The sequence below is a fragment of the Culicoides brevitarsis genome, chromosome 3 (genome assembly GCF_036172545.1).
Source record: "Culicoides brevitarsis isolate CSIRO-B50_1 chromosome 3, AGI_CSIRO_Cbre_v1, whole genome shotgun sequence".
Taxonomy (NCBI): Eukaryota; Metazoa; Arthropoda; class Insecta; order Diptera; family Ceratopogonidae; genus Culicoides; species Culicoides brevitarsis.
In genome coordinates, this window is record NC_087087.1 from 18,946,419 (window position 1) to 18,970,846 (window position 24,428).

General features: G+C 34.7%; 7 protein-coding genes across 9 annotated transcripts; 3 read left to right on the top strand and 4 right to left on the bottom strand.

Annotated features, from left to right (window-relative positions):
* Positions 1-2,606: 2,606 nt before the first annotated feature.
* On the bottom strand, positions 2,607-6,084 carry LOC134835624 (ecdysteroid-phosphate phosphatase). Of its 2 annotated transcripts, XM_063850529.1 has the most exons (4): positions 5,897-6,084; positions 5,405-5,841; positions 5,246-5,341; positions 2,607-4,091 (listed from the first exon to the last, which is right to left on the bottom strand). In XM_063850529.1, the coding sequence occupies exons 1-4, from the start codon at positions 6,004-6,006 to the stop codon at positions 2,653-2,655; spliced, it is 2,082 nt and encodes a 693-aa protein (XP_063706599.1). In that variant the 5' UTR covers positions 6,007-6,084; the 3' UTR covers positions 2,607-2,652. The 2 variants fall into 2 exon arrangements, with proteins under 2 accessions (XP_063706599.1, XP_063706600.1); XM_063850530.1 differs by lacking the exon at positions 5,246-5,341.
* Positions 6,085-6,095: 11 nt separating this feature from the next.
* Positions 6,096-8,059, top strand: LOC134835625 (probable nucleoporin Nup54). The gene is made up of 3 exons (XM_063850532.1): positions 6,096-6,258; positions 6,324-6,419; positions 6,483-8,059. Exons 1-3 carry the CDS (start codon positions 6,210-6,212, stop codon positions 8,006-8,008), a joined length of 1,671 nt encoding a protein of 556 aa, XP_063706602.1. The 5' UTR covers positions 6,096-6,209; the 3' UTR covers positions 8,009-8,059.
* Positions 8,060-10,954: 2,895 nt separating this feature from the next.
* Positions 10,955-12,228, top strand: LOC134835626 (sin3 histone deacetylase corepressor complex component SDS3). 2 transcript variants are annotated; one of them, XM_063850533.1, is made up of 3 exons: positions 10,955-11,089; positions 11,291-11,399; positions 11,457-12,228. In XM_063850533.1, the coding sequence occupies exons 1-3, from the start codon at positions 11,008-11,010 to the stop codon at positions 12,226-12,228; spliced, it is 963 nt and encodes a 320-aa protein (XP_063706603.1). In that variant the 5' UTR covers positions 10,955-11,007. The 2 variants fall into 2 exon arrangements, with proteins under 2 accessions (XP_063706603.1, XP_063706604.1); XM_063850534.1 differs by having other exon boundaries at positions 11,330-11,399.
* Positions 12,225-12,709, bottom strand: LOC134835627 (probable prefoldin subunit 4). Its single transcript, XM_063850535.1, has one exon. It carries the CDS (start codon positions 12,707-12,709, stop codon positions 12,293-12,295), a length of 417 nt encoding a protein of 138 aa, XP_063706605.1. The 3' UTR covers positions 12,225-12,292.
* Positions 12,710-14,567: 1,858 nt separating this feature from the next.
* LOC134835628 (thioredoxin domain-containing protein 17-like) lies at positions 14,568-15,258 on the top strand. Its single transcript, XM_063850536.1, has 2 exons — positions 14,568-14,785; positions 14,851-15,258. The coding sequence occupies exons 1-2, from the start codon at positions 14,650-14,652 to the stop codon at positions 15,105-15,107; spliced, it is 393 nt and encodes a 130-aa protein (XP_063706606.1). The 5' UTR covers positions 14,568-14,649; the 3' UTR covers positions 15,108-15,258.
* Positions 15,259-15,314: 56 nt separating this feature from the next.
* LOC134835623 (uncharacterized) lies at positions 15,315-19,048 on the bottom strand. The gene is made up of 5 exons (XM_063850528.1): positions 18,856-19,048; positions 18,756-18,791; positions 18,570-18,682; positions 17,750-18,483; positions 15,315-17,183 (listed from the first exon to the last, which is right to left on the bottom strand). Exons 1-5 carry the CDS (start codon positions 19,010-19,012, stop codon positions 15,374-15,376), a joined length of 2,850 nt encoding a protein of 949 aa, XP_063706598.1. The 5' UTR covers positions 19,013-19,048; the 3' UTR covers positions 15,315-15,373.
* A 1,696-nt stretch (positions 19,049-20,744) lies between these two features.
* LOC134833353 (uncharacterized) lies at positions 20,745-23,555 on the bottom strand. The gene is made up of 2 exons (XM_063847650.1): positions 23,406-23,555; positions 20,745-23,338 (listed from the first exon to the last, which is right to left on the bottom strand). The coding sequence occupies exons 1-2, from the start codon at positions 23,536-23,538 to the stop codon at positions 20,745-20,747; spliced, it is 2,727 nt and encodes a 908-aa protein (XP_063703720.1). The 5' UTR covers positions 23,539-23,555.
* Positions 23,556-24,428: the final 873 nt, after the last annotated feature.

Below are 24,428 nucleotides of genomic sequence, written 5' to 3' on the forward strand. Positions count from 1 at the left end.
TAATTTTTTGAAAAAAAAAAATTAAAGAAGAAAATTCATATTTAAATACGATTTTCAATTCAAAAATTCTTAAAATTGATTTTTTTTTTATTTTTTGGAAATTTTATTAAAATTCGTAAAAAATGACCAAAAACGGTAAATTTTGATGAAATTTTCAACTTTTTTTTTTCGACTTTTAAAATAGGACATGGGGCATAAAGTTTAAAAAAATTGGAGCGGCCTAAATTAATTAAAAATAAATCAACTTAAATTAATTTAGGAAAATTCTCCTTTCAGTTTTAACGTTTCATTAATGAATTTTTTAAGCTTTCTTTTTTTTTTGAAAATTCTCTTTTTACAAATTTTGCCAAAAATTAACATAGATTTTCTTCTCTATAACTTCAAGAAATTTCTGAAATCAAATCTAAAACTGTAATCAGCATTATTTTTTCCATTTAAAAAAATTATAATTTGGGAAAATTATTTAAGTATTTTTTTTACTCATAAAATGTGTTAAATTTCTTAAATATTTTTTAGTGGGTACAACTTTAATTTTCAACAATGATGAGTAAACGAGTCAAAGTCAAAGAGAATAAATAAAGAAAAAATATTTCTTTGAGTGATTTCCATTTCCACAATTCACTTTTAAGTTGTCATCCATATTCTCTTTCGCGCATCTTTCGGATTTTTTTTTCTTCTTTTTTTTATTAAAATAATAATCACCATTTTCGTAATTGATTATGCTTGGCTTAAGCTTGGCACGGGTTATTACAAAAGTACGAGGTTGTCTTTGTAAATCCATCCGGGAGATATTTTCGCTACGAAAGGCACCTGTAAAAATAATATTAATAATAATCGACAAGTCTTGCAAGAAAATTTAATTAAAACCATCCTCTAGTATTTTAATGATATAACCACAAACAGAAAGCACAAAGCCGTGCACACAAGGTGTGCGTTGATACAAAAAGTGCGAACAAAATGACACAAAAATGTAAATGATATTACCTTGAAGCGATATTTTAACGAATATTAGAACAACTTTTTGGGAGTGAAAAATTGTAAAAAGAAGAGCAATGAAGAGGAGAAACATTAATCGCATTAAAAGCGGATAAAAGAGACAGTTTTGGCTTAACTTGTTCTGTTTTAGGTCGTGCATTTCATGTGATCGGATTAAAGTCGTGAGATTGGAATTGCAAAGAGGAAAATTTTTGTGAATGTTTAAGAAAATTTGGTTGAAAAAATGTAAAAATAATTTCTTAAATTCATAAATCAATATTTTTTAACAACTTTACGGAAAATTAAAAGAAAATTAATTTTGCAAAATATATGCAGGTTTTTTAAATTTTGTTTTCAAAGTAAATGTTTATAAATTTTTAAAAAAGTTCCAGAATATTCAAAATTTTTAAAAACGTTGGTAAACTTTGATGAATATATTTTGAAATTTAAGAAAAATTATGCTTTTAACGTAATTTTTGTCACAAGCTGCTAAAATATAATTATTTAAATTTTCTAAAGCTTAATTTAAATTTAGTTTTTTAACAGAGTCTTTATGAAATTAAATATTTTTATTAAGTTTAATTTTTTTTAAATTTAGGTATACAAAAAAAAAATAAAATAATACAAAATAATACAAAATAATACAAAAATAATAAAAATAATACAAAAATTGAAGAAAAATAATTTTTTTAATTTTTATGTGACCACAAAGTAACTTTTTTGGCTAAATTTAAATAGTGGGTTTTTATTTTAAGAAAAATTTCATAATTTATGAACTAATTTTTAATTAATTAAATTATGCTCACGTTATTTAAAAATTTTTAATTTAAAATTGAAGCAAATGAAAATTAAATTTAGACAAATAAATTAAATTTAAACAATAAATTAATTTTTTGGGAATATAAAAATTCTTTAATTTTTTGTTTGTCATCTTTAAACGTTTTTGGATGTTAAATGATGAATTAACTAATTATGATGAATAGAAACATTTAAAAAAAAATATTATAAAATTATTTAAAATAAAATTTACTCGATTTAAAAAAAAGATTTTTAAGGTTTTAAAAAAAAATAATAAAAATTATACTAGGCAATGAGCTATTGAAGCAAATTCATTTCATTTCATATGATTATAATTTGAATTTAAATGTTTTCAGGTTTTCCATTAAAAGAAATACAGAAAAATGACAAAAGTTCAAAATAATTTACTGATTTGGATTTATTTTCTGTAAAATTCGCCGAATTTCACAAAAAATCCAAAGAGCATGAAAAATCTTGAAAAATCCGTCCTTTCTTATAAAGTGTATAAAAATAACGCAAATATAGGAAGAAAAAAAAACTATTTCAATCTCAATTTGTTGATATACCAAAAATTTTCATCAAGCAGAGTTTATCTTTCGCTTTTGTTTATATTCATAACACTTGATCCATAAAGCTGCTTGTTTGTGTCTGTCTATCTTTGTGCGCGAGTTTAAAGTACAAAAGTACACCATAAAAGTTATAAAAATACAGAGAAATTTACCTGAAAAACTTTTCATTTACTTATCTGTTACTTTTCCTTCGTCGTCGTTGTTCGTGATAAAATTTTCAAAAGTTCCCAAAGAAAACATCGCAAAAATTTTTTTTTTGCTTGATAAAAATTCAAATTTATTGTTTGCGAGAGAAACAGAGAAAATATTTCTACGAATCGATTGCGTGCCAATCAAAGCGCTGATTATTCGTGTGTGTCATTTGGCTGAAGGGCGGTTCCGTCAGCTCCCACATCTGGAATTCCGTTTTTGACGACTCCACCGCAATTAGACTGCAATACGAGATTTTGTGCATAAGTCGCGCAATTTCTGACGACGCTCGGATTTCGCGGTTCAGTAATTTGCGTGTGCACGTGTCCAACGTAATGGCATGTCCCACAAATAAAACATTACCCAAGGAGTTATTTTTTGCCACAATTTCCGATAGCTGAGCATTTCTGTCGTAAAATTCCTCGATATTTTCCGCGAGTTTGCCTTTGAGGTCTGTTAATGTTATGAGAGGCTCGTAACTGGTGTCGACGTTAAAATCGAGATTTTGCAGCTCTTGTGGATCGTAAAAGTCCGGGACACCGTCTTGATACCAGGCAAGCCATTCGAAGAGGCAAGGTTCAATGCGGATTTTGCAGGAACTTTTTATACCGAGTCCGTCGAGTAAGGCGTCGCACGTTTGCACGCACCGAAACGCTGGTGAACAATAAACCGTGTCGAGCTGGACAGCGCTCTTCCGTAAGCCGGAACCGACAAGTTTTGCCTGGAAAATCCCGACATTCGTCAGGGGCGAGTCTTTGCTCCAACTTGTGAAGCCATTTTTCTTCGGATGAAATTTCTCCGGCATATTCAGGTCTTTTTGCGTATAATTCCCGGCAGCATCAAAGCAATGCGGAATGTAATCGCCGAAAGTGAAATCGACTCGTTCCCCATGTCGCATGATGTAAATTTTTCGTGTGTCTGAGGAAGTAGCTGGCGTTTCGTGACTCGACGAGGAATTCAAACTCAAAATTGAGGAATTTTTCTCAATTAACTGCATAACGTTTTTCGGATTCGAAAATACGTCCAGAGGCATCGTTTTGTCCACAACTTTTTCACTAACGCTCTCGGGATCTCTCACAGATGCCGTTTCCGCTTGCGAAATTAAATCAACAGACCCACCATCGACGTCATCCACAATTTCCCCGACTTCTTCGTCGTCGAATTGTCCCAAAGGCACCACCGTGTGAATGGTCCATGCTTCGCATTCGGCAGCTCTTTCCACGTAATTTTTCGGTAAAAATCCACTAACGCCCGTGAGCCACGAGATGCCTTCGACCCATCCGTCGGCGGAACTTGAAAGGGAATCTGGATTGATGTAAATGTAATCGCCAATTCGCAATTCCAGCTCGTCCGGATGCTCGGAGCGGTGAGGATACAAGACTTTGTAGACTTGACGTGTGGCGAGTCGAGCATCTCGCGAATAGAGACGAAGTTCCCAGTTGGAAGAGGATGTCGTTTCAAGAGCTTCCACGAGATTTACGAGACCGTTGTAGTTGCTGGTCGGGAATTGATATGCCAATGTCAAGTGCAACGATTTCACGTGAGACTCCAGAGAAATAGCTGCAAATAATTTTGAATAAAAATTGAAAAAAAAAATTATTTAAAAAGTAAACTTAAGTCGCTCCAAATAAAACTCTGATATTTTAATTCAACAAAGAATCCAAAATCTTAAAATTTCTCTTTGTATTTAACTTAATCTTAAGAAAAAATTATTTTTGGATGAAAAACGTTGAGAAATTCTTGAATATTGATAAGTTGTTTCCAAAACCTGATCGAAATTTTTGCCCTTTAGATTTATTTAGAGAAAAAATAAATATTTTTTTTTTTATAAAATTAATTAAAGTTGACATTGACTTCAGAGCAATTCAACTAAAAATTAAAAAAATTTTTTTTTTAAATTTTGAAAACAAAAGTTCAATGTTTGTCGAAAAAATATTTTTAGAGAAGAAAAATATTTTAAAAATATCATTTCAACAAAAATTTAATAAAATTATTATTTTTTGAAAATTTCGTAAAAAAATATAAAAATAGAAAAACTGATCATTTTTAATAAAATTTCCTTTGAAAATTTTGTTGATGCAAATTGAAGGAGAAAAAAATTCTCTAATTTTCGATTTTGATCACTTGTTTAATTTTTTTCTTACAATTTTTAATGATTGTGTTATCTTAGCAAATTTTGTTAATTTTTTAAAAATAATTCTAAAACAAACTGTAATTTTTTTTGGCTTTTTCATTCAGACTGTCAAAAAATATTGAAAAATAAAAAAATAAACGTCTAAATTTTCAATAAATCTTTATATTCGACATCAATTGCAAGATTATTCTTCAGTTTTTTATATGAAATCGTTTGAAACCAAATTTCATTGAATTTTTAAAAAACATTTTTTTAATGATAAATATAAATATTTTTTAGATCTCATTTTTTTACTTCAATTTTTTATAAAAAGATTTTTTTAAAAAATTTTTTTAATCACAATTTCTCCTCAAAAATTCTTTTTGCCCTTTTTTCAATATTTTTCGATCAAATTAAAGTAAAACTTTTGAATTTTATTTAGAGCGCCTTAATTTTAAGATGAACCTTAGCAAAAAATAATTATTTACCAGAAAAATAACAAGAGAACCCAAAAAATCTAATGAACAAAAGAAAATAATAAAAGGGATCGTAAATAGGCAGTAAAAGAAGTGTGTTAGTGATCTACAGGAAAATAGCTTACATCGACTACTTTTGGGTATACATCGAGCTGATGTAACCGCACACCACGGAAAGCAAGTAACCAAAGCATCCAAATGCTCTGTCGTATCACCCGTTACTAAGAAATGTCCAAAGAAAAAGTTAATCCCACTGCCCTAAGTAATAAACTCTCTTTTCTTACTTGAATGCGAGACCTCCTTCACAAACTGCAACGCAATGTGCTTCAAATATTCCGCATCTTCGTCAGGCACAAAATATCCCATGAAATTCGGACTTATATATCGCTCGAGTGCAATTGATCGTGGCGGTGCTGCTCCCATATTTTCCACCACCTGTTTCAACGTTTTCGATAACTGCAGAGCACACTCATCTGGCGCCTTGAAAAACGACACAAGTGTGATATGCGGCGTAAAATTATGGGCGCCATTCCATCCACATGTCGTCCGTGACTCAATCCAAAATTTTTCTAGCTCTTCCAGCAACGTTCCCGTGGGACAAACGTACAAAATGTATTCGCGCGGATTGTCATCGTCCAAAAAGGGGTCATTCACGTGTGCCAGCAGCCAATCTGACGCCAATTGAACACCACGATGTCCCGTGGAGGCAAGAGCCTTTTCACTACAAAACAAAATTCCGATAGACAAAAATTGATTACGTCACGAAAAAAACTTACGCGCGAGCTTTCGGAACTCCCATCTGGAGTAAAATCTGTAATTCAGTCTGGTGATGCTTGTTCGACGGCCTCGATGGCGTATTGAGGCGTCGCGGTGGCAACGCTGCCATTTCTGAGTCGAGATAATTCAATTAATTCAATTATTTTCGAGGTGCTCCAATTCCTCCTGCTGCATTGGTTTGTTTACATTTTTCTGACATCAGCTGACACCGCATCGCCACACGCTAATTCAAGATTTTCTAGCGGCATTTTATTGTTTACATCCGACATTTCATTGAAATTTCCACGTTTTCCATTGAATTTCCCGGAAAAAATGGCATTTTCCTTTGGAGCAACTAGCACCCCAGCGAAACCAGCTACAGGTAAGAAATTTCGCTTAAAAATTGCTTTTTTTGAAGTGTTTTAAAAATTTCCACGCTTTTTACAGGTTTTGGTCAGAACACAACTTTTGGTTTCGGTAACACGAGTACTTTTGGAGCTGCACCAGCTGCTGCTACAACGACCGTTCCATCACTTTTTGGAGGTAAAATTTTGAATTAATTCGAAATTTTTCCAATTTTTTTCTAAATTTTAATTTTTTTTTTAGCAACCAATACAAACACATTCGGAACATCCACTTTTGGACAAGCGACAGCAACCACATCTGCTCCCAGTTTATTCGGAACACAACAACCAGCTACAAATACGGGACTTTCGCTCTTTGGTCAGACAAATACTGCCTTTGGACAACCGCAGCAGCAGCAACAACAACCAACTCTCACGGGATTCGGTCAAAAACCAGCTGGCACAGCATGGCCCGCCTTCGGAAGTACCACAACGACATCGCAGCCGAGCACGGGTTTTGGCACGGGAACTAGTTTTGGGGGTTTCGGCACGACTTTTGGTCAAAATACCACGCAACAACAACAAATGCAGCAGCAGCAGCAATTAAATGTCCCTCAAATGTCGGCAGACGAGCAATTTTTGAACGCTGTCTTCAACGTTTCCATTTTCGGCGATGAACGCGACGCCACAGTCGCCAAATGGAATCACTTGCAGGCGATGTGGGGTGTCGGAAAGGCATTTTACTCGAATCAGCCGCCCGTGGAAATTGATCAGCAGAATTTGTTGTCGCGTTTCAAGACAATGGGCTACAGTAAGCTTAGCGGGAAAGACAACAAAGCCGGATTGATTGCGATTAATTTCAACAAACCCGTGGCACAAGTCAAGGACACGCAACAACAAGTTGTCAACACTTTAACGCAGATTTTTGGTAACAAACCAAATTTGAGTGTTCATGTTGAGAGCACAAAACCCCTCTCCGACACCAAAAGTCAGCTAATTTTTTACGTGCAAGAAAAATCGGCCACAAATGAAACGCGAAAAATTCCATCGCAAGAAGTTTATGCCTTCATCAACGGTCAAACGATGTCGAAACAACAACTCACAAATCTCGGTGTCGAAAATATCTTTCCCTTTGTGTTGCCGGACGAAGACCAGTTGAAGGAATATCTCGAAAATCCTCCAAAAGGCATCGATCGTCGCATGTGGAACCAAGCCCGCGAAGACAACCCGGACCCGAAAAAGTTCATTCCTGTCCCGATGATCGGTTTCAACGATCTCAAGTGGCGCATCAAGTGTCAGGAGAACGAAACAGACGCTCATGCTTTGTATCTGCAAAAAGTAGAAAAAGATTTGAATGCCCTCAAGCAACGTCATGCCAACACTTCGGCCAAAATCATGGAACATCGCAGAAAATTATCGGAACTCAGTCATCGCGTACTGAAAATTATCGTCAAACAGGAAAGTACGCGAAAAATGGGCATCGGATTGTCGGCTGAAGAGGAAGCTATTCGCACGAAACTCGATAACATGCATATAATTGTCTCGGCTCCGACGCAGTTTAAGGGACGTTTGAGCGAATTGTTGTCTCAGACACGCATGCAACGGAATCAATGGAGAATGGTGGGCAGCGGAAACGAATATACGCTGGACAAAGATGCGCAAGAGGAGATGAAGAGTTTCCTGACGATGCAGCAAAAGGCGATGGCGCACGTTATCGACATTGCCAATAAAGATTTGGCAGACTTGAAAATCATTCAAGAGGGAATCACGCGTCTTGTTCAATCATAAAGTTGTTTAATTTTTTTCTTTAACGTAATAAAAGTTCTCTTTTCTTAAAAAAAATATCGGTTTTTGATGCATCTGATGTACATCCATAAATGTCGACGGAAGCAGTAATTAAAACAATTTTACAAATAACAATTAAAACAAATAAGCAAATTTTATTTTTATCACAATGCCTGCCGATTCACTATTTTTATGATGTCCTATGCAAATTTATCCAATGATTCCATCAAAAATATCAAAAATTGATCGGATATAATACTCGCAGTAAAGTAATCCAATAAAATTTTTTTGACAACGGACCTGCGGTTTGTAGTAAATATCAGAAAAGATCAACATAAGTACAAAAACTATCACGATTGGAACAAAACAGATGAGTAAACTACTACATTTCGTCCTTTTGACTCTGAAATGAAATTTTCGGGTAAAATTTATTAAAATTTATTTAAAAAATTACCCTACTTTTCATTTGTTTCGCTTTTTTTCAGAATTTTTCTTGACTTCTTGTGTTTTTTGCTATCGAAACTTTCGCAGCACACAATTTCTTCGCTTCGAATTGACCTCATCTTTTCTACGAAAAAAAAAACTGGTATGAAATACGTTTCAAGGCGTTCTTCAATCCATTTACGAAAAATTTTTGCACAAGAAACGACTGTTACTTTTATTTATTATCATGCCAAAAAACAAAAATCAAAATTTACTGCGATTATTTTCCCCTGCGTCGTGCTCCAGTGACTGTCGTTCGTGTTATTTGCATCAATCAGCATTCGAGTGGCTTTAACTTTCCCTTATCGCTGTCCTGTCGAAAAAATTGAACATAAGAACTCATTTGAATTTTTTATCAAAGGGCAAGGCACCGATTGAAGACATGTTAATGAGATTATCCGTCGAATTATATTGAAATGTCTCGCCAGCATCGTGAGTAACGGACAAAAATTCGGAAAAAGCTCCTCGAAGAAGATTACACATTGAATCCCGGCGGAAATGCACTCTTTGAAGGTGAATTTTTGGGGTCCATGAATTTTCGATGGATTTCGACGTAGGGGGAGGGGTCTAGAAGGAAAATACGACTTCGTGTAAATTCTTTATAATTAAGATTTTTTGTTTTTATTTGTCAGTAATATTTAATAGGCGCTTCAAACTTTTTTGATCTGTTTTTTAACTAACTGAGTAAACATTTACAATTTTTCACAAATTTCCATATAAATTTGAGCTAATTTTTAACAATTTTTCTTGAAAAAAGGGGGGGGGGTACTTTACTAAAAAGTACGTCGTTAACTAGGGGGGTCTTAAAATTCCGACGGTCTTAGATTAAAGGGGGGGTGGGGGTCCAAAAATGTCCCTAATTTTATCAGACGCCGTAAATGGATGGCGCCATAACTTAAATTAATAAAAATGACAGTTTTTTCGTTAAATAAATTTTGAATTTAAACTCAAACTTATTCAAAATTATTTTTTTTTAATTGTTAAATGTTTTATATGTAGAGTTTTATTTTTTCTTTTTTTTTTCAACTAAATTTCAACAATCAATGTGTCACACTTAGGCCATTAAATTTAATTATTTCACTTTTTGTCAACCCGGGGGGGGCTGCCCCTCCGATTCCGATTACTTTTTTCTCTTACTCAGAATCAGGGTTTTACTGAAGTGCTAAATTTGCACTTTTTTACATTATTATCCAATTGCTATTTAAATTAATTAGACAACTTTAATAAATCATCATTTTTTTGCAAGATATCCAAACTTTTTACTAATAAGGCCGCTCCAAATAAAACCCAATAGTTTTGTCCAAAATTTTTGAAATAAAAATGGGGGGGGGGAAAAAAATAAAAAATTTTGAAATATTTTTTTTCATACATTGCAAATAACCGTAATGCAGCTTGTCGGAATGCATGGAAAAAAATGCAGTCGGACCACCCGGAATTTTTAAATGCAAATTTTTGAAAATCGTTATGGATAAATATTACCTAATTGTTGTTTTGAGTTTTTAAAATAAATGCATTAATATTTGTACAGTATTCGGTAAAGCTGATTTGTGTATTAAAAGAATTAATTAAAATTGAAAAAAATAAATATCATAAAAATAACTGTCAAAATTTTTTGAAAAAAAAAATTTCAATAGTAATCCTTGAATATTTTTTAAAAAATTATGAAAATACACCAAAAATCGGTAATTTTTGATGAAATTTTTAACTTTTTTTTTTATTTTGCCCCATTGGATTTTCGAAAATAAAATGGGGCATCGGACAAAACTATTGAGTTTCATTTGGAGCGGCCTAAACATAAAATAAAATTAGAGCCTAAAATTTTATTTTTTTTAACTAACTCATTGAAATATTTGGCTTGGGTCAAAGAACTCATGTTAGAATAAAAAAGCGTTCAATTTAACAAATAAAATATCGTCCATTTTTTGGCTTAGCCTATTACTCAGATCACTTAAGACTAAGCGTAAGGCAGTAAAGGCTCTCTCGACCGTTACTTGTGTCGGAGGCACTGAAACGTTCTCAATGTGAGTCACAACGACCGAGAAAAGTGCCTAAGCATTCAACTCATTTTATTTTGCATCTTCCTTTTCTTTCAATACATTCAGCCATATTTCTTGTTGTTTTCAACTCTAATTTTCTTTTTTTTTCAAGCTTTTTTATCCGGGCTTTTGACGCAATTACACTTCACTTTAACTTTACTTTTATTAAAATTTATCATTAGAGGTTTTTTCAAAAATTTCATATGAGTTGGTCCACACTGGTGATATTATATAAAAGAAGACATTAATTAAACATAAATGTAATGTTGCCAATGTAAATTAAAATATTTGACCTTATGAATAGGAAAAAATTCCAACTGTTTCTGATGGGGGATCGGGGACAAATATTTTATCTTACTTCATTAATGGATGACGCCTTATTTATCATTTCTATTCGTCTCACTCTGAATCAGTACATGGCAATTTTTAAGTGAGACATTGTTTGTTTACTTTCACAAAGCCTTACAAAAAAAGTGCGTAAAAATGCACGAATTCACGGATTTCGAGAAAGAAATCTACATGGCCGGACAGGACAATCACGAAACAATGTACGACAGTGAAGAAGGTAAGTTCTGCACACAAGTAAAGTTGATTTGTAGTAATTAGTGCACTTTCAGCTTTTCTTTTCTTTTTTGTTTGTGCGTAGTAATGAAAGGGAGTTTGTAGTTGGTTTTCTTGTAGTTTCCCTTTCATTACGACAGTATCTTTAGTTTTTTATTTTATTTTATTATTTTGTATCCTTACGTTGTTAATATTACTTCTACAGGGGAATGTTATGATTTAAATTCCGAAAATAATCTTTTAGATACTGAGGAAGCCAGCGAGACTGAGTTGTTCAGCAATGGACCCGATCAGCCGATGGAAATTAAGGAGCAGTCAGTATTCCCTCGACTAAATTTTACAAAAAAAATTAATTTATTTTCACGTTTTAGAATGTACCAAGACAAGTTGGAAAATCTAAAAAAGCAACTGGAAGACCTCAAAAACGGATCACACCCAGAATACTTGAAACGCATCAAAAAACTGGAGCAGCAGTACAAGGAACGAATCCGTCTAAACGAAATTTATCGCGATTATTTGGTAAATTGCGTCGAACGTGACTACATTCTCGAGAAAAATGCCGCCGTGAAGGAGTACGAGGAGAAAAAGACAGATTTGCGCGAGAATTTGCTGAGTGACATGGAAGATAAGCGGAAACAAATCGATATTGAACGCAATAACATGGAGCTCAATTGCGACACGATCGATATCAAGCCCGCCGTGACGCGAAAACTCCGAAGACGTCCCAACGAACCGGTGCCTGTGGTGGAAAAACGTCGAAAAAACACACCCGGAGCCCTCGTACTGCAGCTCGAAGACAAGGAAATTGACAGTGATCTCAAGATGATAAGTCGCTCGAAGGTGATGACGCCAATTAAGCAACCGTGCTACAACATGAACGGCAACAACGCCAACAACTATGCCATGGATGTATTTACCGAAGCCAAAATCGAGGATGGCAAGTTGTTGTACGAGAAGCGTTGGTATCACCGCGGGCAGCCAATTTTCGTCGAAGGCAAGGAATATCCGCGATTTGCCGCAACAATTTCCGCCATCGGCAACGAGACAATTTGGGTAAAACGATGCTCGGACAACAACAAAGTCCGTATTATGACCATGCAACTGAGTCGCGGCAAGATTTCCATTAAACGACGAGCTAATTAAGGAAAAAAAATAAATGCAAAATTAATTTTTATTTGAGAATTTTTTATGATTAATCGTGAACTTTTTAATCTTGATCATTTTCCAAGTAAATGTGATTTCCGAAACGACTGTACAAGTGTTGCTTCAGTTCGTTCATGTTCTCTTGGATTTCCTTGCATTTGGCCTCGGCTTCTTGGATCTCCTTCAAGTACGTTTCCTTCGTTTCGGCCAAGAGTTCTTGCGTTCGCGACAAGTTGTGCGACACAAAAACCTCGCCACTGAGGAAGGGAATTTGCGTGTCGTCGTCAAAAAGCTCAATTTCTTCGACCGCTTCTTCGAGATTTTTCAATTTGTTCTGTTTGGCTTTCACCTCTTCCCGCAGATCCTCGAGTTTTGCATTGAAATTTGCGAATTTGTTTATTCTCTGTTGATCCTCGAACGTGATGTCGACAGCGGAGTCCGGTTGGAAGCCTTTGCCCTTCGTTTCAGTTTTTGTTGCCATTTTTAGTGATACTTTGTAGCAGTTTTCGGGAAAATTAAAGAGGAAAATGCAGCTGGTGTGGTTCTGATGAAAAATATTCACAATGCCTTCGGTCACAGTGTTTCCAATTGGGAAGTTGATTTGGATGTCGGAATCAATTGTTATCCGGAGATACGTGGCGTTGTTCATTTATGCCGTTACTGAAGCCCATCTTTCTCTTCAAAAATTTTCAAAACTACTTAAATTTATTTTGAATCATTTAGGTATATTTTGCTCCATTAAAAAGGCGAAAAATATAAAAAATTTCATCTAAAGTTGCCTTTGTTGAGTTTTTCATAAAAAGAAACGATACCGAAATAAATGCCAAAAGCTGACGAAGTATATTCACGAGCGTTTTTAGTGGAAATGGCAAAATACGACGAAGAAACTAAAGTCAATAATATTTTCGTAGACATCAGAAAAGTAGAAGGGTACAACGATAGGTTGTAAGTCGCAGAAACCTTCTTGCAATTCGATTCTGTCGAAGATTCTGCAGAATCCTTATGTTCTACACTACCAATGGACTAGAGCGCTGATGTTCAAGCCGTATGATATTATGCGACGGAACGTTCAAAGCCGTTCCCGGCATTTTTTATCAACTCTATTCCATACATGGTATTGTCGGGAACCATGTTTTTCCATTTATTTATGTCTTGTCGACAACAAACGACAAAACGAAATCTTGGATCGTACAGTGCTGCAACATTTAATGAATCATGCAGACGAGTCACTTTGAATGAAATTTGTTTTTATAAATCAGAGGATCCTTGATTTATGTGTTAAAAGTATTTAACTATTAATTTGTAAAAATTAGAGTTAATCTTCCTTTAATTGTCTTCAAGTCAACACATAAATAATAAAAATAATTAATTTAGATTTGATTAATTTCGTATCTCTTAACATCCACAAACGTAATCTTGAATTTAGACCACAGTACATTCAACGATCAACGAAATTTTCCAGCTCTTCGACAATTTTTCGATTCATTTCAATGGAACCTTTTTTAAAATGTTTTACAAATACTTTTAGGTATAGCTTTTTCTTTATGTTTATTATGTTTAAGGCCGCTCCACATGAATCTCAATAGTTTTGTCCGATGCCCCATTTAATATTCAAAAATCCAATGGGGCAAAATAAAAAAAAAAGTTAAAAATTTCATCGAAAACTACCGATTTTTGGTGTATTTTCATAATTTTTTAAGAAATTTTCAAGAAAATTTTTCAATTTTTAGTAATTTTGTATTCAATTTTGTATTTTGACAGAAAATTTTCTTTAAAAAAATAATTTTCATGAAAATTATTGAATGTTTTTTTTTCAAAAAAAAATTTGACAGTTATTTTTACGATATTGATTTTTTTCAATTTTCATTAAAATATTCTTAAATCAATTTTTAATACACAAATATCAATGTAAAAAACTCAAAACAACTATAATATTGATTAACTACAGAAATTTTTTAAAAATTTGGCATTTTGTATGAAAAAAAGTATTTCAAATTTTTTTTTATTTTTTTTGCAATATCATAAAAATGGGGGGATTTTTATTTCAAAAATTTTGGACAAAACTATTGAGTTTAATTTGGAGCAGCCTAACATATTAAAAAAAATTGATAAAGAAATACCTTAAAGAAATTTCGAACCCAGGTTACTATAAAAAAGTTTTTGAACTGTTTTTTATTTACTTTTCATTTGGAATATAATTTTCAATTATTTATTTACTGCGACCTAAAATAGTTTCTGTAGAAAAACTTTAAAAATTATTATTTAACTCCTCCATTAATTTTATTTAAAAATCATCCCCCCAAAATTACTAAGACAACACATGAACGACGCCTCATCATATCTTCAAATATTTTGCATTTTTCTGAAATAAGTCATTCTCGTATAAAATTCCACAAATTTTTTAAAAATTAATTTAAAATCATGGTCACCGAATCATACGTCGATGGTTACGAAAAACTAAAACAATTCATCGAAAACTTCAAAGATAACAAGAAAAATCTGTACATCTTGTTTACCGGCAAAAAGGACGAAGCAGGAGTCAGCTGGTGTTCCGATTGTAATTTTTTCAAGAAAAATTATTCCTTTTTTATTAAAATTTTAAATTAAATAATATTTTTTTAGGTAACGATGCTGCTCCCGTCATCAAACAAGCCGTCGAGAAATTCGCCCCTCAAAACGCGACAATAGTTTATTGCGATGCCGGTGATCGTCCGTACTGGAAAGATCCTCAAAATCCCTTCCGACATGACGGGACTCTTGGAAAAATTCAAGTTATTCCGACATTTATTCGATATGGCCAACCACAACGCTTAGATGGCTCGGATCAATGCGGAAAACTTGAATTGTTGGAAATGTTCTTTGAGACTGATGATGATTGAAATTTCCTCATATTTTTAAAATATTCTCTTTATTGACTGTTACAGGCTATTTTTTATTATCTAAAAAGTACAATGTGTGAATATAAGGTAATAATATAATAGTAGATTGATAAAAAAAAATTTGTAGGCATTGTCATAAACACTTGTCTTTTCCTTATCTCGGTCGACATTCTTCGATTCACACATAAAAAAATATCAAATAAACAAAAAGTTTGCATAAAAGTTAAAGTATTTCGAGTTGTTCGAGGGGTTTGGAATGGCTAGAATTATCGCCTCACGAGCGTGGTGCGAGGGGATTTGCGTGCAAGAGTCGACGGCGAAGCACGAACTGCCCTTACCGGTGTTCTAACGGCCGATTTTGCCTTTTTCAAAGCTGCGGATCGCCTTGTGGGTGTATTTTCACCTTTGGCCAAAGACTTTTTTTGGCAAATTTCCTCGAGTTCGGAGATTTTTTGTTTACGCACATCCTCTAAGCGATGTTGCAACTTCATGGCATTCAGTTGTTCCATCTTGCGTTGCTTATTGGCACTGATGGGAGATCGTGTGACACCCATTTGGAGACGATATCGTCGCGCAGCTTCGGTATTCAATTTTAAATTCTTCCTTTTTGGCGTCGTTTCTTTCGCGAGACTCGATTTTATGACGACTGCCGGTGGATTATTCTCTTTTAGCACACGTTTTGTCTCGGGAAGCGACAAAAGTTGCGGTTTAATGCTTTGTCGACGATTCACAGATCGCGAAACAGGCTTCGGAGCTTCGCCTCCGCTCGGACCATCGCCTAAATTATCGAATAGCTTCGCTTTGGCAGCCACGTGACCGACATTTGCGCGAATTCTCGCAATCGAAGCACGTCCAGTCTGCATTTGCTGGATGGGGGTGGTGTGCGAGAGCAATGTTCGCGGCGTTTTGGTCGTTGCGGTGGGCGTCTTTTTCGTGGCAGATCGACGTGGTGGAAGACTCGGAGGCAGCATGGGTGTTTTATCGCAGGATTTGGTGGCAGATATGGCAGCGGTCATGCGTAACGGAAGATTAGATGGTGTCTTGAAGAGATTATCTTCAGGTTTGCTTTGAATTTCGGGCGTCAAAAGTACTCGAATGGGTGCCGCAACTGTCAACGGAACATTATCTTCGACAATTTCAACGGACATGTTGTGCATATCGTTGATGGGGTCGTTGAAGAAACTCTTGGCGTCGTGCCATTGTTCACTATTATTGACAGATTTTTCCTCTGTGGCTTCCGGTTTGACTCCTTCCGTCTTTTTCACGGGACTCGGATGTCGCAGATACGTGTTCGGACGTCCTCTTCTCAAATTGCTTCGCAAGCAGAGTGAGTCCTTTGACAAATCTTCGATTTTTGCCGTCATATCTTTGCTACTGGAGGCCACATGCCATGTCGTGCTGCGTGATAGTCTGGCACCACTTTCACGCGATCTGCGTCTCATCGTGCCGATTTTTCGCGCACTTGGCGATCGGATCACTTGATTTTCCGTGCTTCGACGAATCTTGAGTTCGCGACTTAAACGTTTCGCCAGCTGGTCTGTCGTCGTTGCAACTTCGTTGATGGGATGCGTTTCTTTTAGCGTCGCATGATATTTGTCGTCAACGGCTACTGGACCACATTCTGGCTTTACAACAGGCTCGACGAACGAATCATTCAGCAACTTTTCATTTTTCTGAAATTCTTCGGAGATGCACGTTTCGATGGCAGCAACGCGATCTTTAATCGCCTCGTATTCACTTCGAGGAATTTTGACAAAATCATCGTCACTCGACGTCGTCGCTTCTGTGGCTTCCGTTTGTTTATCGTCTTCCGGCTGCAAAAAGTCCGGTTCTTTGTCTTTTATCAGGGATGCACGTTTGTCCGGTGTGAGAGATGGCATCGAAAGCACGGGCGATAATCCACAAGGAACTAAAATTTTGTTTTCGGCATGCAACTTGTCGACACTTTTTTTGCGCGACAACACAAAACTCCATCGACGTTCCATGGGTTGACTGCTGTGCGCAATGTCAACTGTGGAAAGGCCAACTTTGTTCTCTTTGCGTCCAGCAAGACTCATTCGTGTCTTTTTGTGGTCTCTGAAAAGAAAATAAGATAAAAATTTTAATTCCTCGTTTTGAAATACTGAAAATTTATTTCAGATTATTTGTCTTTTTAAAGAAATAAAAATAAAGTCTTTAGTCTTTTTTCATAATTTTTCAAGAAATTTTTAAAAATTTAAAGTTTATAATTTTTTTGCCAAAAATAATATTTTAGTAAATTTTTTTTTTAATTTTTTATCTTTGCTCAAGATTTTTTTCGAATATTTTGTGCTAAAAATTTTTTTTAAAACAAAAATGAAATATTTTTAATTTAAAATGACAAACTAAATCATTAATTAAAATTTTTGTTATTTTAAGAATTTCATAATTTGTTAAAAACTTTGAAAAAATAAAAAATTTATACTTAAAAATTTTTTCTCAAAAAAATTTTGAGAAATTTAAACAATTTTTGAAAATTTTTTGAATTATTTTGAAAAACATTCCAGAAAACTGATATTTTTGACGAAATTTTTAATATTTTCAATTAAGCTTTCGACTTGGATTGTCGAAAAAAAAAATAAATTAAATCTTTTTCAAAATTTGTCAAAATAAACATTTCTTACTTGTTCATTGGCGTATTTGGCAAAATCGCTCCATTATTCGGCAGGAACGACATCAAGTCCTTTTTCTTCTTGGCACTGAACGGATTCTCGTTATTCCTTCGTTTTTTCGTGGATTTTGTCAAAACTGGCGTCTGCAAGACTCGTTCAGCGTCCGGTGTTCTCTCCAAACTCTCTGACGACGAGCCCAGTGCTCCCACAATTTTCCGTAATCCATTAAAAACGCGATTTAGCGATCCGCTTCGTCGTTTCTTCTTCTTTTTCTCCGTTTGCAACAACACCTCATCTCTCGAAGTGCTCAAATCTTGCATCTTTTCCAGAATATTTTCCGGCACAATGCCAATCTGGTAGGCGTTCTTGATCAAAATCGAGATAATTTTGACATGGGCACTGTTTCGCTGTTGCACATTATGGCACACGGGCATAATATTGGGTCCCATAATGATGGCGAGATTTTCGATGGTCATCTTGTTCTCGCTCGCATACTCGGACACCTTGTTCAGAAACTGCATCAAATACGCGAGTGTATTCAATTTGAGCACGGGCAACAACAAACATGTCAACAAAATGTTCTGATGCGACGTTTTTTCGTCCAACAAACACTTGATGAGGGTCTCCTGTAACGTGCCCGGCGGAATTATCGCATCCGGCAGATTTCGGAAGAACGTCTTGAGGATACTTGCGATATCCAGGACATTGTCTGTATCGTCGAACGGCAATCCACGTTCCAATTTTGCCTGAAAAAGCAATTCGAAAGCAATTAGTGACGATAATTAAATTTCTAAAATTCATGTCTGACGAAAATTGTCGCTTAATGACTCACAATTATCTCCTTTTGTCGTTTCGTGGAACCAGTTTTACGGAAAATTCCTTCGTACGAGACTTCAGCCAAAATTCTCTTGCACGCATTTACCACAAATGTTGGAATGAGAACTCCTGAAATCAAAACAAAAACAAGTTTGCCATGAAATTCGATTTCTCTCCGAAGCCGGAAATGTTCTTATCTTACCATCGTCTACGCTTACTGTGTCCAAGTGTTCCAGAGCTAAGAAATGCGGAAAAAAATTAATTTCTAGAGCAAAAAGCTTTGAAATTAAAGCCAAACTTACCTGTGTGGAACACTTTGCCATAAGTTATTTTCTCCTGTTTTTTCGAATGTTTAACATTCGGGTCCTTGCGATACTTGATACCATTGTTTTTCAACTCAACAACTACGAAATTCAATAATTGGTCGCGGTTTTCAATGTTATTTACTGTAACACTCATATCTTTACGCGAATTTTATTTTTTTTAAAACATCTATTTTCTTGCGATTACTCTTAACAACAGATAAAAATTGTAACATAAACAAAAATTTTTGTCAACCGCTTTTCCGTTGAAGATTGTTTCCGCGAATGTAAGAATAATTTAAACTTTCGTTGGGTTGTTTTTGGTGAAATACGGTAGATTCTTTCCGCCGAATGTACGGCGGCGGGTTTTTGAATTTTAACCGTTATGAAAAATTAGCATATTTTTTACACTTCGATGATTTTTACTGGATTTTATGGAAATTAACTCGAATTAGATCTTAAAATAACTCATGCCTGAGAAAAGTTCGTAAATTGCCTTGCGATTTTGAGAGAAAAGTCCATGAAGTGCCTTGCGATTTTGACTTTTTTACATGAAATTTTCATTTTTCATGAGAAAAGTCCATGAAGTGCCTTGCGATTTTGAGAGAAAAGTCCATGAAGTGCCTTGAGATTTTGACTTTTTTACATGAAATTTTAATTTTTTCATGAGAAAAGTCCATGAAGTGCCTTGCGATTTTTACTTTTATACATGAAATTTTGAAGCCGCTCCAAACGAAAATCAAAAATAAAGTCCGATGCCCCATTTTAAAAGTCAAAAATCCAATGGGGCAAAATAAAAAAGTTAAAAATTTCATCAAAATTGATCGTTTTTTGTTGAATTTTCATAATTTTTCAAGATATTTTCAAAAAAATTTATAAAAAATTTTCAATTATTTTAATTTTTGTTTTGAAAATCATATTTTAACTTGAATTTTCTTCTCTAAAAAAATTTTTCATAAAATTACTGAATTTTTTTTTTTTTTCAAATTTTTTTGACAGTTATTTTTCATAAAATTTTAATTTTTCAATTTTTAACTTAAAATGATCTAAAATCAATTTTTAATTTGAATGTTTCAAAGAAGATTATTAAAAAACAACAAAAGTGTTGATCAACGATCAAAATTAGCAATTACAAGATCAAAATTATTTGTATAAAAATAAGTATTTCAAAATTTTTTTTTATTTTTTTATAATTTTATTTTCAAAAATTTTGGACTTTATTTTTGATTTTCATTTATGGCGGCCTAAATTTAAAAAAAATAGTAAAATAGAAACAAATTCGACAGATTCGAGAAGTTAATTAGGAAAACTTTGCTTTTATGGCATCAAAGAGGCATCATGTGAAGTTTTTAAAACTTTATTTTACTAAAAATTCAGATATACAAAAAAAATACTTCTTAAAATTCAATAACAATCCATTGTGTTAACATCATGAGAGTCGTATTCCTTGAAAGAATGCAAAATATCATCCAGGAGAGATTCAAAGCTGTCTGTGGTGAAGTGAACTTGCTTTTTACACAGTTCAAATCGTCGATGGAAGCGAAGAAAATAAAACTTTTTATAGTTTTAAAAACCGTACTTAGCACTATAAAGTATGAAATAAAAAAAATAATTAAAAAAAAAATAAAAAAAAAATATTTAAAAAAAATATTTTAAAAAAAAATATTAAAAAAAATATTAAAAAAAAATAAAAAAAATATAAAAAAAATATAAAAAAAAATAAACAAACTATAAAGCAAGAAACATTCTGGAAATTTGGTTTTTATTAATCTTTTTTCCAATCAACATTAATAAGCTTTCGACGTTTTTGTTACTGTATTTTACAAGCTTTAATTGAAAACTGTTGCCCAAAATTTATAATTTTGGTCAGGAGTATATTTTTCTTGACCCTAAAAGTTTGCCGAGCTCTGCGAGAAATTCATGATATGATAAGTCTCCCTGACTCTCGATTCAATAATTGATTCAAAATCCTTATCTTTAATCGCGTTCAAGAATGCATCTGCTGTCACTTTCATTACGGCCTCAAAATCTGTTTTATCAAAACGGTGTCCTTCTCGATCGTTATTCAGAGCATTTTGATGCGCATTCACAAGCAAATTAATGTCGTCCGAGTCTACGACTGAATCTAGTATTGTTTCTGACACCGCTGGACCTGCTTCGACTTGGAAAATTTCTGCGTTCGGTAAAGTTTCGTTATTTGTCTCGATTTCCATTCCAGCAGATCCCGTGAAATCGTACTTTTCCAATCTTTTCTTAAGCTTGTTAATTATTTGAACGGCAACTTTCATGACTTCCGTGTCTGTGGTTTCTTCCAAATTGGCGAGAAGTACCCCGAAGCCTCCGTGTTGCTGGAATTCCTGCAAAATTGTCGTGAGCTTAGCTTTAATGGAATTCTCGTTAAGTGTGACGATTTTCTTGAGCTTTGTGGAGAAACACTGCGGCGGAAAGCCATAATCGGAATATCCTTCAGCAGTGAAGCATTGATCGAGAAGATGATCCCAAAATCGCAGCGCATTGATTCGGACTTCCCAATGCAAATCGACGGCGCCGCAGTAAATCATCGTCGGTAAAATGGTTGCCAGTAAGTTTTTGGGTGACCTTTGATGAAGATAAATGTCTCGCAGAACATCAATGGCATCACGTCGCACAATGGCTTCGTCTTCCGTGCGTACCAGCTCACACAAATGTTGAATCAAGTCCATTTCCTGCAGAATTGTTCCGAATTTATTGACGCGGGACATCGTTTTGAGGCATTTTAAGGCTGAAGCACGCACATAGGGTTCGGCATCTGACTTAGACATCGTCAAAATAGCACCGCAAAAATCCTGTTTCACAAAGAGACTTTGCAAAATGGCGAATTTCGTGCAAGAAATGTCAATTATGGTGGTTATGAGTTCCAAAATACTGTCTCGGACATCCCAATCGTTGCTGTGAATGTATTTGTAGATGACGTAGCCGAGATGCTCGTAGCCCGAACCACTCAAATCGCCAATCATCAAAGGCACTTGGTTGCTGGAGAAACGAACGATCGCATTCTCGAGCATTTTTATCACCTGGATCTTGTGTTGCGTATTGAGACCACACACGCACAGCAAATAAAGGCCAATTTTATGGAGATTCGTGGACGGAAGGTCCGTACAAGTGATGTCATATGTCTTAATGAGGGAATTGACGCCAGTCAGAATTGCCAAAAGGAACGTCGGACTATCAAACGACAAGTATGCCGTGCTATTTTGCACGATATCAAAGTCTTTGGGCAGGAATTCGATCAAACTTTTCAAAAAATAACGAAGTGCCAAGAGTGCACGCGGTTTATCGATCACCACGCCCGACGACGTAATCCGACTAATAGACCGACACGCCAAATCTGTCGTATTTTTCCGATTTAGATGCAAAATTTCCTTCATGGCATACAAATGGCGCACCGTTTGCTCGCAACACATGAAGAAAAACTCGTTGCAAAATTCATCGATGTAGTCCGGATCAAATTCGGGCGCTTCGGTTCGTATTAAATACAACATTGGCATCAGTTGAACGACGAGTAATTGATCGCCAAACTTTAATTTGTGCGTCGAGATTATTTCGTGAGTGGGACGTCGGGGTCCCGCTTTGTACCAAAGTCTCGTAGTGACATCTGTGACATTCACCATGGTCTCCGCCGACTGCCGATCGCAGGCGTAATTGATAAAATTGTAGAAATTAATGCAAAATTTCTCGAGTGTCAGTGGTTTTGTTGTCGTATCCCGCGCGGGAATCTTCATGCAAGTGTAACGACAAAAATTCGCAATTGCCGCAATGTGTCCCAGTCGGATCGAGAAGTCATCTAGTAGCGAAATATCGCGCAATTTCCATGTTTTGTTCTCGATTCGCATTTCAATAAATAAATAGTACGGAATGTGACTTAATTCGGGGTCTTCGATCGCTTTCAAGTAAATTTGCTCGAGAACGTCCATCATTTTTAGGACAATTTCTTTCGTTTCCGGGTTATCAAGAAAAACATGGTGATTCTCGTCCATCCAAATGACGTTCAGCAACGGACTCAAAAGCGCTTCCAAAATATTCTTTACCACAACTTCCTCGTCAGCTTTGTCAAAGGCCTTCATGATCTCGTAGAAAAACGAAGCCAACTCCCGGTTGATGTAAATCGTGTAATTTGGACTTTTGTAGTCAATAAGTTGCTGCCACAATCCCGTCTCTTTTAGATATCTCAAACCACATTCCGTCTTCGCCACTTGTTTCAGTAAAACGATGTAACTGAACAGCACTGAAGGCGTTCTCAATTTTTCCTGCGTATTGATAACACGCAAAAAACGCGTCATGACGTCAAGTAGCTGTTCGACACGAGAATCATCGAATTTTACGCAATTTGTTGCGAGTTTCATCCCGAACGAGACAACGGTGTTGTGAGGTGATTCGTGTGCCTCACACAAGTTGATGAGATTCAAGAACCATTCGAAGGAGATTTTATAAGTGTTTGCATTTCCTGTAAAAAGTATTGAGATAAAGTTGAGGTATTTGAGAACTTTGACCTTGAACGAGATGAAACTCACCAGATTCGATGATTTTTTGCAGTAATTTCTCCAAATAGCAGTCATTTTGGACGTTAGTCTTTGAAGTTGATAAAAGGTCAAGAATCCTTTTCAATTTCCGCTCTTGCATGTCCCGTATTTCGTCCACTTCCATTTTAGACGTGAATTCTCTTACGGCGATACCGAATGTAAATAAAAGAATTTGTTGTTAATTTTGGGTGGATTCAAGGTGTAAAGGCAGTTGCGGGAAATCTGAAATTAATAAAAAAGTTTAATTTATTTACTTAAACTATTTTTTATCATACTTCATATGTATATTTGAAATTAATTTAAGACTTCGATTAACTTAACTTCGATAAGAACATTTTAATTAATATTTAAAAAAAATTACGTGAGTTTAAAAACTTAGCATAAAACATATTAATGAACGATATTTTTTTATTTTTGGACTTAAATGTATTTTTAACCAGGTCAAATGACTTCGTTGGTTGGTCGTAGGAACCTATTGAATTACAAATATTATCGCGAAAAACCATTCTTTGTCAAACTTCTTTTTGTCAATTTAGCCGATGGAAAATTTTTAGTTTTTGAGCGCAGTCCGTGCAGTCCTAATTTCGTCCATGTTTTGATGAACAAAATTGTCGAGTTGTTCACTACTTTGTTATTAATTTTGTTAATACATATTTTTAAATATTTTTTTTGTCTTGTTGTGATTATTTGTGTGTGATTATTTTCTAAGGACTTTAATCAAAAATTTTAAATTTTGAAGCTAAATAGGAAACAATACGTTCCATGGTAAAACATTTAAAAATACTGAAAAAAAATCCATTCATTCTATTAGGAAGGAAACGTAAGCTGCGGAGATCCGCCACTTTCGAATAGTTTCGACTGTGAAACTTTCAGGGATGACCATTTATTATAAGAAAAGAACTCAGTTCCAAGTTTCATTGCTGTATTCTGACGCATTCCCAAAAAATTCAGAGGAAGGAAATTTAAAAAGCGTAATCCTCGCACATGAAAATAATTTACTATTACTCAACTATT